The sequence below is a fragment of the Pelodiscus sinensis genome, chromosome 32, assembly GCF_049634645.1.
Source record: "Pelodiscus sinensis isolate JC-2024 chromosome 32, ASM4963464v1, whole genome shotgun sequence".
NCBI lineage: Eukaryota > Metazoa > Chordata > Testudines > Trionychidae > Pelodiscus > Pelodiscus sinensis.
The window spans coordinates 7,209,276-7,221,680 of record NC_134742.1 but is presented as its reverse complement, the minus strand read 5'-3'; the positions used below and the strand labels follow the sequence as shown (position 1 = coordinate 7,221,680).

At 45.5% G+C, this 12,405-nt stretch overlaps 1 protein-coding gene across 1 annotated transcript in view; it reads right to left on the bottom strand.

Annotated features, from left to right (window-relative positions):
- Positions 1-12,405, bottom strand: part of LOC102455920 (killer cell lectin-like receptor subfamily B member 1B allele C) — a 31,357-nt gene that overhangs the window by 11,762 nt on the left and 7,190 nt on the right. The window contains exon 2 of the mRNA XM_075913521.1: positions 3,800-9,204. Coding sequence (XP_075769636.1) covers positions 3,800-3,878 — 79 coding nt within the window. The 5' untranslated portion in view covers positions 3,879-9,204. The remainder of the gene's footprint in view (positions 1-3,799; positions 9,205-12,405) is intronic.

The following is a 12,405-nucleotide window of genomic DNA, read 5'->3' as shown; positions in this document are numbered from 1 at the left end:
AGTTCGATACTGCTCCTCTGACATGGTGAGTTACTACTCTGGACAGGGCTAGTTATGAGCCATCACCTTGAACATTCAATGAACACATCTCTATTACATACTCTCATCCGGACCTTACCTTTCAGGAGGGGTCAGTGTGTTCCCGTTTTCCTTGGGGGATTTTTTTTGTACTGTCCTTGCTATCAGGATGTTCTGGTACCACTGGATAAGGGGATGTGTTTACATGAGTCCTTTGTGCCTGGCACTTCTTAGCAGGGACTTCCTTAGGATTTCTGGGGCCTTACACAGCACTATGAAACTGATGACCGTATGCGTGGGAAGGGCGTGCTGATTCTGTAGAGACGTGATTTTCTAACCTTCAGCAACACACCCATGAAATAGCTTTAAAGCAAATTGTAAACTAAGGTCCTGCCGACTAACACAGTAAATTCAGAAACAATGTGGGCTTGGCAAATGCCGGTGAACTGGTTTAATTGCCACTTGAATGGCTCTGTCACAGGTTCTGCCAATAGCTCTAGCCAGCTTTGTCACTTGTAAGTTAATTAGTGATAGAGATGCAGCCATGTTAGTCTAGGGTAGCTGAAACAAAAGACAGAACTATGTAGCACTTTAAAGACTAACAAAATGGTTTATTAGGTGATGAGCTTTCGTGGGCCAGACCCACTTTCTCAGATCAATATGTGGAAGAAAATCGGCACAACCATATATACCAAAGTGATACAATCAAAAAAATGAACACGTGAAATTGACAAATCAAATTTTAGAACAGAGTGGGTGAGAGGGGGGAAGTTAGTGTCTGTGAGGTAATGACATTAGGGGTGATAATTGGGGAAGCTATCTTTGTAATGGGTGAGATAATTAGAGTCTTTGTTTAAACCCATACATAAAGTGTCAAATTTAAGCATGAATGACAATTCTGAAGCTTCTCGTTGAAGTCTGGAGTAAAAGTCTCTTTGAAGCAATATGCATGTTTTAAGGTCATTGAAGGAATGGTCAGTCTGGCTGAAATGGCAAGCAACAGCTTTCTCTCTGCGAGAGAGTCTTATGTCTGTTTTGTGGGCATTGATCCTTTGGCGAAGTGTCTGAGACGTTTGTCCAATGTACATAGCAGACGGACACTTTAGGCACATGATAGCATAAATTATATTTCTTGATTGTATCACTTTGGTATATATGGTTGTGCCAATTTTCTTCCACATATTGATCTGAGGAAGTGGGTCTGGCCCGCGAAAGCTCATCACCATCTTGTTAGTCTTTAAAGTGCTACATAGTTCTGTCTTTTGTTTCAGTAAGTTAATTAGACCCCCTCGGGAGGAAACAGAGCCACAGAACAGGAAGAGGAAGAGGCAGATAGGTGGACTTTAAGACCAAAAGCAGTTTTCAGATGTCCTACCCAGCTGCATATTTTGTGCATCGATAAAGACAGCCCTGCTTTTGGGGAATGTGCATTTCTACAATGCTCGCCCTGTTGTTGCCAGATTTTGTGAGCAGTTTCTGCCTCACACCAGGCCTCTGATTCAAGGGCACATGTTTCAGGCTCTCTTCCTACTACAATGTGGATTTCAAAGACAGCACCTTTTCCCCCTCCCTTAAAAACAAAGTTATGTATGTAGTTAAGACAAAACATAGAAAAACAGTGATTTACAACCACAACCACGCTTCTTATCTAAGCTGCTTCATGACTATAAATCAAGCGAAGCTGCAGGAAAAGCTGCAGACCAATTCCCATTCTCTTAAAAACGCAACGGTCCTTCTGTGATTGATTTTGGGCACATTCCGTGGCATGCCTCAATGTCCTCCTTCAGTGGGGAGAGATCCCTTTTTAGAGTTGCACCAACTGAATAATATCAAAATCCGGCAGTCCAGATACCTGCAAGTCACATTATTGAGATCAAGAGCATGATTCCGCGAACACGGCAGCACGTGGTTTGCTTTACACACTGTTCACATGGCCATAATACTATTCCTTTGAGAGAATACAGATGTTTAGACAGCTGCAGACCGGACAGGGCAAAGGGGGCAGCTGCCCTGGGGCCCCAAGATTTAAAAAGGCCCAGGGCTCCTAGCCTCCACCTCTGTTACTGCAGCAGCAGCCAGAACCCTGAGCTCTTTAAATTGCTGCAGGAATTCCACAGCTCTTGAAGAAAGGAAGATTAAAGGAGAGAACATGCTGGAGCCAGATGGGTAAAAAAAAATAATCATGATGAACTAGGACAAAGCTGCTCAACTTTGGAAGCCCCAGGGGCCACAATGATACTCACAGCACATGCCGCGGGCCGCAACTTACGTGTGGTTGCATAGACATGCAAATATATGCAAATAGCTTCTTTCACACTGACAGATCCAAATACAAAGATGAAGGCAAGATTGCACAACTCACAGGCCCCATTTAAGTCAGTTCTGCTGATATGATTAACATGCAATATTGACCCGATTTCCACCCATATGGCAGCACTTTTACTGAGCCATGACAGTCCAGAAACATAACTACTAAAACACATCTCAACAGAAGACCATTCTATTGACTATTTTTTTTGTTTTGGCTCCCATCTGCAGGCTGCAAACAAATGGGCCACGTGCTGCATGCGGCCCATAGGCTGCGAGTTGATTAGCCTTGAAGTAGGATGATGTATAGTAGAGCAATGTTACATACACCGTGGGTACGTAGTTCGATAAAAACTTTGGGATGCTATTTACTTAGCAAATTAAGTATCAATACAGAGAAAAATATGAAGACTCAGCGCTCTGGTTTAATATAGTTACTGGTGTAAATCAATTACCTCCAGTTGTACTTACAGAAAACACACTGCAGAGGTGAAATAACTATCCTTCTGCTGGTTTTATCGTAGTTCTCCAAAATACCAGGGGTTTAAAGTTTGCAGTTTCCAAACTAGGTTTTCAAAAATGTGTGCTAGGAGATACAGTTTACAGTGATGTGTGGTTTAACTTACGGCTCCTTCTCCCCCATTAGTCCCCGACTACTCCTCTGTTGATCTCCCCTAACTCACCAGTTATTACACCGCGGCTGACTGGCATGACAGTGCTTTCTCCATGACATCACCCTGTCCTTGGAAACCTCCAGTGACCTCCTGTCCACTACACATTTTCCTGGGTTGTCCTCCTCGACCTCAATTGTCAATCGTTTCTTTAGCCCCATTTCCTAAGACCTCTGCCTCTCTAGTTGCCTGTGCTTAAAACCTATTAGCCCCTTCTTTTTATCCCCTCCAGCTTCTGGGCTATCCTCTAGGACCTTCCACATCAAACTGGGTCCTTTTTCAGATCCCATCTCTTCTCCCTAAACTATGTTAAATGTCTTCAATAAAACAACAAAATCCTCCTACTTATTTCAGACTCCCTATGTTCAGTCATTTTCCCGCAGACTCATCCAATGCATGGTTCTTTACATACTACAGTGGGCAAGTCAGTGTGTTAGCTTAATTACTTTACTTGTATCCCTCAAATGCATGTAAAGGGCATGCAATATAAGACACCATTGCCCTGCCTTTGAATCTGTCTGTATACAGATTGTCTCTGGCTGTGGAGTTTTCTGTAACACATATTGACAAAATGGAAATAAAATACACTCTATTGCATTTGCGAGAGTTACATACAAGTTCTGACTTTGGTAAAGGGCTTCACATTAACCAAATCATGCCACTCATATGGTACATAAAGGAGAGATCAGCTTTTTGTTTCTACTGACTCTCTCTAAATGATCTGGAAGGAAAAAAATCAGATGAAAAATAGGAGCCCCTTGAAAGACAGAGAGCGTTAAAATCAATAAATAAAGTCCACTTACTGAGGTGCTGTGATGGATGTGGTGGTCTTGAAGAGGCTCCAGCTATGTTTAAATCAGCATAAACTACATCTCCAGCCATGACTAAGGCAGTAGAAGGTGTCAGCGTACAGAAGCGAAACTGTGTCTAAGAGCAGCCTCGCAGGTAGGTCTTAGCAGGATGACAGACACCTCCAAAATCAGGAAGTGCCACCTATCAGCAATGTGACTCCTTACCCTGATAACATACCAAAGAAATCCCTTCAATACAGGTAACGAGTGAGTATGTCTCAGCTGGCTATCCGGTGTGATTCTACTTCCAATCCAAAATACAGTGGGTTTGGTCTGCATTGTAGGGTTTCAAATGAGATTTTAATCAATAGTGTTTCTAGGTGTTTGTCAGAGCTGTGCTTAACATGGCAAGAAATTCTTATGACTGCACAAAAACAGGAAAATAGTCTGAAAAATAAACTTCCATGACGTGGTTAATTCCTGAATTTTCCACAGGGGGAAGCCAGATACAGACCTTTCCCCTTAGCTCTGCCCCATCTGTAACTGGGCATTCGTGATTCTTGGGCTGAGTGAACTATTCGAGGGCGGGAAAGACCATCGCTTCTGTATTAGAACAAAAACCTGCAAGATGCATGGCACAAGCTCGATTCTTCTGGATATCAGTGGGAGGTGAGGAGAGGGCCCTGTGTCAAAAAAAGGAGTCATGGTGCTAACTTTGTGCCCACAGTAAGATGCCACGTTCCCATAGTCACTGCACAGAGACGAATTTTACCTACAACGTGCTAACCAATGGGTTGGCACATCCTGGAGGAATTAATCATTTACATGACTAACAAAACATGTAGATGGTATCATGAACTTTCATGGGCACAGACCACTTCTTCAGATGACTGGAGTCATCTGAAGAAGTGGGCTGTGCCCATGAAAACTCATGATCTCATCTCCATGTTTTGTCAGTCAATAAAGGGCTACCAGACCATTTGTTGGTTTTTTCACAATTTTTAAAGCCAACGTTAGAGAGAATTGCTTCTGACTCCTGGTACATTCCAGGCCTCTGCCTCATGCTCCATGAAATTTTTAAATGTGTAATTCTGGAAATGGCATGGAGCATGTGGAGTGGCCAGGAGGCCAAAAGGAGAAGTGGGGAGGTGGCTGGTGAACATATTTAAACAAATTTCATTACAAATATTTGTGCATTTCTGAAAATAAAGAACAGAATTTTGGGAGGAATTGTTGCATGTTATTGCCTAGCAAAAAAAAAGTCATCTTGAGTATTCCCAGGGACCACAACGCTGGCATTGGGCCATCTCTATTGATGTGCATTCCCGTAGTGTCCCCCAAATGTGCTCTCTTCGCCCCACGTGTCTCAGGAAGATGAAAGAGCAGAGAAAAAGGACTTTGTGTCTGTAGGTGTTTCCTACAAAGGTATTTGTAAGTTTGCTGAACCACCCTACTGAAAAGCATTGGCCGCAGAGACTTCAGATAGTTCCTCTCTCGCCAGTGACTGGCTGAATGTGGGGGTAGAAGGGTCGGTATTTTTTTTCCTGTGCGGTTTAAAAGCTCATTGTTCTGGTGCCATCAAAGGCCCAGAATGTGTGTTCTTTCCAATGCTGCTCACAGACACACACTTCATCTTTTTCCACAAAGAGAACCGCTCTGAACACATGACCAAAGGTGCAAAAGCACAATGCCTCCGTGTCGCTGATGTGTGTTTTTTTCTCTAACACGGAATAAGCGCGATTCTCGCCTCAATGAAGGTGAAATAGGCCAGCGAGCTTGCTAGTTACTGCTGAAGCCAGCTCTGCTAATGTGGCCTGCCAGATGTAATGACAAAGACTACAGGCTGTTTCAGTCCTGGAACATTTTATATTTGTTTTGCAGAAAACTTGTAGCAATTTGCAATCGGTAGAAATGCTTTGGTAGGAATGAGTTTGAGATGGGCTCCAAACCCTTTAACCTTTTCTCCCAACACTACATGCAGGAGAAACGTGATCCTCCTTTGGATTTAGGTTCTCTTCTCCTGTGCTTTTCCAGGGTGGAGCAAGAGCGTAAAGTCTGCTGCTTAGCTTGCTCTCTAGAAGCACCAGGTAAGATACTTGTAAATACCACAGCTGGGCCTCTATTGCATTTATGATCATAAGAACATAAAAATGGCCAGACTGGGTCAGACCAAAGATTCATCCAGTCCAGTATCCTGTCTGCCGACAGTGGCCAATGCTAGGTGCCCTAGAGGGAGTGAACCGAACAGGTAATGATCAAGCGATCTCTCTCCTGCCATCCATCTCCACCTTCTGACAAAAGAGGTTAGGGACACCATTCCTTACCCATCCTCGCTAATAGCCATTAATAGACCTAACCTCCATGAATTTATCTAGCTCTTTTTAAAACCCTAGTCCTAGATTCCACAGCCTCCTCAGGCAAGGAGTTCCACAGGTTGACTGTGCACTGTGTGAAGAACTTCCTTTTATTTGTTTTAAACCTGCTGCTCATTAATTTCATTTGGTGGCCACTAGTTCTTATATTATGGGAACAAGTAAATAATGTTTTGTATTCACTTTCTCCGCATTTTATAGACCTCTATCCTATCCCCTCTTAGTCTCCTCTTTTCTAAGCGGAAAAGTCCCAGTCTTTTTAATCCCACAGGAATTTGCATATCTTCTTCCAATCTCAGGGCTTTTTTGGCAAACCCCCCCTTTTTCAAAAAGCCGCATAAGCCTCATTTTTTGAGGAAGAGTGGCTTTTTGACAAAGGGAGCGGGTTGCCAAAAAAAAATGCATCCTGACTACTTTCACTTTTCGAAAGTGAGATCGGAAGAAGATATGCAAATTCCCACAGAATTTGCATATCCTCTTCTGGAACTTCAGAGTAATCTAGACAGAGCCTTAGTCTCATTAATCTCTCTTTAAATCCTTTAAATGCACGTGCATTCATGGTGCATTTCAGGCAGTGACTTACTAGAAAGATGCCCCAGGATCCAGGAGAGGCACAATGGTGCAGAGGATTTTCTTTTCAAAGAAGAACATTTGGAAAGTCTAGGCCTCCATCCTACAAAGCACAGACGTACGTACTTCACTTGATTCGCAGTCTTATAGACTTGAGTACACATGGTTTTCAATACAGTCAGATGCTTTGCTGAATAGGGATGGGCAGGGGATTTTGTTACACCAAGGCAGGGGTGGGCAATAATTTTTGAATGGGGGGGGCACTTCACAAATTCTGGAAGTGGCTGCTGGCTGCCCCGGAAGGGGCGGGGCCTCAGGTAGAAGGGGCGGGGTTGAGAACTTCCTACCGGGAACTTTGCTTGGTCTGGGGTCCCTGCCCCCTGACTTCTGGCCAATAGAAGGGACCAGGAGCACTAGCGAGGGGAGCTGTGAGCCCTTTCAGCTGTTTTTAGTTAAAGGGTTCTCGTGTTCCCCGTGACTGCTAGGCAACGCTGCCTGACAAGCACAGGGAAGGTGCCAGCCCCTTAAATAGAAGTACTTAAAAGGGCCCGCAGCTTCCCGTGCCTTTAGGGAGTCAGAGACGTGAGCCCTTTCACCTGCTTCTATTTAAAGGGCTTGCGCCTTCTCCACAGCTGCTAGACAAGGCATGGGGAAGGCGCGAGCCCTTTAAATAGAAGCAGTTTAAAGGGCTCGTGCCCTTCTCCTGCGCCAAGGCAACACGCTAGGAGGTGGGGCCCGGAACTCCCTCGCGGGCTGGATCAAAGCCCTAGGCAGGCCGGATCCAGCCCTCTGAGAGAATTTTGCCCTCCCCTGCACTAAGGCCTTGTCTATACTTACCTAGAGGCAAAATTACAATATGCACCTTCCGCTATGTTAATTGCAAGGCTGGAGTTGACATAGCTGAATTTGACCTTCGGCGCCATCTCCATGGCGGGAGGTTGAGAGGAACAAACCTTCCCTTATTCCTTGCGAATTGAGTACCACCATCAACAGGGGTGCCCTCAGCATTCGATTTAGCGGGTCTTTACTAGACCCGCTAAATCAAACTCCGGAAGATCAACTGCTGCAGCCTTGATCTTCTTGGTAAGGAAGAGAAAAAGGGGGAGGGGAGAAGATATGGGGAGGGCGATGAAAATTTGATTTCAAAATATTATGAAATATTTTTAAGAAATAAAAATTGTTTCCTTTAGAGCTGCAGAAGGAAAATCACATGAAGTTATTTTTCTTTTTTAACCATCTTCATATAACATTTTTGCATCATAAAAGATTGTGTGACTTTTATTTGAGACACTAACACCATCACCCCCAACTGGGGAGGGTTGGGGCCTGGAGTGGAGGAGCATTGTCCCCCTTCTCCACCTGCTCCCAACCACCTCTCTTCACCTGTTGCTTCTGCACAGAAGTAACTGCTTGGTTTCATTGTCCTCCCCTAGCCATGTTGGATTCCCTGGCCCACCCAAAGCCTTCCAGCTGCACAACTGAACACAGCTGGGGAAGGCAAGCCCTGCCCCTGGAGCCAAGCCCCACCCACCCCAGCTCGGTCCTTTCTGCCACCTGGAAGGCTGGCACTTCAATGCCTTCCTCAGCAGCAGCCCCAGGCTTCAGCAGTGGGGCGTGTAGGCAGTTTTGGGAAGGCTGTGCCTTCCTTTGCCTCATCAGCAGTCACTCATGTCTTCAAGCCTATCAGGACCACGTCCTCCAGGCTGCCTGGAAATGACCCCCATTGTTATGATTAAAATACCACGTTTCCTGTCCAATTATTAAACAAAATCACGAGGCTGGGGAACGAGTCTTCGGCTTGCATGTCCGGAGTAGTTTGCAAGGCAGAGAGCGGGTTTGTTTGCTTTGCTCAGGCAGGCAGGAAACAAGGAATCGGCTTTGGTGGTTAACAAGTGACACTTGGGCAATGCAGACCACGGAAGCTTTTGTGAAGTGTTGATAACTGTCACCCTCTTCTAACGCAGAGAAAATGCCAAGATACTTTTCATCTGATTTTGTTTGCGCGACTAGGTTTCGTATTCTGATGAGACAGGGTTGAGGGGTCACAGCTCAAACTGATGGGGATTCTACAACCTCCCTGGGCAATTTATTTCAGTGTTTCACTACCCTGACAGTTAGGAACTTTTTCCTAATGTCCAACCTAAACCTCCCTTGCTGCAGTTTAAGCCCATTGCTTCTTGTTCTCTCTATATTACCAAACCCAGCCTGCAGGATTAATACGACTGCTGATGGAAGCCGTGGAATGAAACATTGACATTGACATTCCTCTTGCCTGTACGTAGCCTCTGCTCTCACCAGTGCTGAAAAGCAACAACCCCGCACCTTCTGCTGAGCATCTTACACGGGCCCAGGGGATAAAGCCACTTACAGTGCTGTATTTAACAGGGAGCCGTCCATCCAAGTCCAATTCCTTGTGGGGGATGTAGTGGTGAGTCCAAGCCAGACCCCGTCTTTGGAATTCATTTGAATGAAAGACTGTAAATGACAAGGAAGAATGAACTGAGCGGGGAAGGAGGGTCTAGTGGTTAAGATGCTAGCCAGAGACTCTGGGAGCTAGGTTCAATTCCCTACTCCTCCACTAGGTCTACTGGCAGCAATTCTAGGCCCTGGGCAGACTAGACAGTGGGCCCTGGGAAAGGATGGATCATAGGGGTCACTTTGAGATTGTCACCCAGGCTAAGTCTGCACAGTCTTATTCAGTATAAAAGTGTTACACAGAGAAAGCTCACAAGTTTGCTCTCTTTATCAAGGCAAGAGAGAGATTCACAGCTGTTGCCTCCCCTCCTCGATAACAATTATTTAGACTGAGTTTGATAATTAAGACTGAGTTTGATAATTGTTTTTATTAAGTTCAAAAAGTAGGGTTTAACTAGTCGCAAGTAAAAACAGACAGATCAAAGTAAGTTATTAAGCAAAAATAAAACAAAACATGCCAGCTAAGCTTAATACACTGGAGCTACGCAGAAGATCGATGCTTCAGAGATTGATTTTATGGCATTTGATTTGGTGGGTCTAGTATAAATCTGTAAATCAAACGCTGAGGGCATCTCTAGGCGGCATCCAATATTCTTCCTTTTGGGAAGCTGATAAGAGCATTTGCTCCCTCCTGTTGGCCTCCTGCTGTGCAGACAGAACTGAAATGTGATTTAAGATAGCCGACTTCAGCTACGTAATTCACATAGCTGAAGCTGCATTTCTTAATTTGACTTTCTGCTGTGGTGTAGACCAGGCCTAAGAAAAGTTTTTACAAATCTTGTTTCTCACCCTAGTGCTTATTTCAGAAGTAATTTTTCACAAGCCAGAGCTGAACTTTTTCTTTAACCTGGGTCTAGCAACACCCTCCACCTGTGTGATTACAGTTCTTTTCTTTTCCAGATGTTCTTGTGTTTCCTCTTGGAGTGGGGAGGCAGTTCCAAAAGCCAGCTGACAACCATTATTGATTGCTTCCCATTGCTGACATAGAATTTCCCCAGTATGGGGAACTCTTTGTTCCATTCTCTCCCCCCCCCCCAAGAGGACCACATTCAAGATGGATCCCAGCAGCAGATGGTATAGTCACTGGTCTTCACAGAACCAACCACAGTTTGGGTTTACAGGAAAAATAAAACCATTGCCTTGAGCACTGGGCCATTAAGTTCCTTATGTACCACCAATGGTCTCATTAGAAGACCTACATTAATAAGCAGGTTTGTATTTCATCTTTCTAACTTCACATGCAAGAATGATACACACACAAATAGAGTACACACACTCAGGGGATCACAGACTCCTGAATGAAAGGTCACTTGCCCCATTTTGCATAAAGCATTTTCAAGTTTTGCATATTCACATTCAAAATCATTTCCATATCTGTTACATGCAGTGGGAACAAGTGCTGCATCCTGAACCAGCAGCAGGGTTTGGACCTGGCTCAGCACCACGCCCCGCTGCTACCACTCACGGCGAGTGGGTGACATGGAGAGTTATTGTGAGGAGAGGAAGCAAGGAACGGGCCTAGGTGCGGAGGGGGAACTTGGGCTCTCTCTTCTCTTCCTGTTCAGGAGGAAATTCTGTGCCATGTGGCCCCAGGAACAAGTGTTGATAGAACACTGGGGTCAGGTGCTGGGTGAGAGGGAGCCTGGCCCAAATCTTCACCCCGCTTCCCCGTCTCCGTCTGCTCTGGTCACTCACAGGCAGGGTGTGCGACTGCGGCAAGGTGAGCCTGGCACTTCTGACTTTTCATGTTATTTTGTCAGAGTCTTCCTGAGCATCAGAAGCCAGACGGGAAAATGGCGACTCCTCCAGAGTTCACGTCTCAGCAAATCCTGGATGACATTTCCTGGGGTAAAGCAAACCGGTTTCTCCAGCCCGAGGGCTTCCCTTACCTCCTAGTTCAAAAGCCTGCTTTGAAAAACGGAAACGTAAAAGCTTCTTAAAGATACCGCAAGTCCAGTTTGCAATGGAAGCATTAGGGAAATTAAACCTGGGGGTCACTGCCAGCTACCCTTGTAGTGCTAGGATGCTAACACTTCATCAGCTTTACAGTATTTCAGTCTAGTTCGCCACTGAATGTCTGCTCCCTGCTATCTGCTCCTCCTGCTGGCCATCCTGGGAATTGCTTCTACCCGGTTTGCACTCGCACTGTGGTGGTCTCTTCTCCTGTTCTGTCTCCTCTGCAGCCCCTCTCGCTCCCAGGACTAGTCTCCTCTTCATGACATGTCCCTCTGGCCAGGCCACCACGATCCTCCCCTTCCTGGGAATGCAAAGTCTTCTTAGACCTGCTGGCTGGCATCTCCAAAACCCTTCCACTATAGAGCAACCCAGGTCCATCCTCTACTGAGATGGATTCCAGCCCCAGGATCTTAGAGTCTCTGTACCTTTCTACCTTTTGCTGCTCTGTCCCTGGGCTTCTTCCTACAGAGCTGGCTTTCCTTTCCCTCCAGGTTTACTAGCCTCCAACTCCCTCTAACCAGGGTGCAACTGCAGCCTCCTTCTCTACAGTCTTTCCTGACAACAGCTCCCCTCTTCCTAGCCAGGTACCTCAATTTATACAGATCCCACCTGTTCCTACACAGGCCAGCTTGTCCCTCTAACCATGGTTTTCCTCAGAGCATTCAATGTACTAGGTTCATTGGCCCATCTGACCTCCACTAACGCCTCCCACTCCGATGTGGGTTGGACACTCTCTCACTGTGCTACACGAGTGAAGTGGTTGTCAAACAAGAACACCATTTACCAGCAGCCGCCATCCCGAGTTTGAACCACCTGGACTTCATCCTTAAGGTCTGTCTACCGCTGCATGCCCTGACTCCAGAGGCAATGCCTTAAATGCAACAGAGTTTGAGCTGCTTGCAGCTTGGCCTGGGGCAGGGAGTTTGTCATTAAAAAAAGACAGGCAGGTGATTTCATCGAATCCTAGGATGAGAAGGGACTTCGAGAGGTCATCGAGTCCAGTCCCCTGCCCTCATGGCAGGACCAAATACTGTCTAGACCATCCCTGATAGACATTTATCTAACCTAATCTTAAATATCTCCAGAGATGGAGATTCCACAACCTCCCTAGGTAATTTATTCCAGTGTTTTTCAAACAGTGGTAGGCATACCCTTAGGGGTACTCGAAAGATGTCTTGGAGGTATGTCAACACAACTGAAATTTGGAGAAAACTGAATTTTTGTTTTAAGTTTTACAGCGCTTTA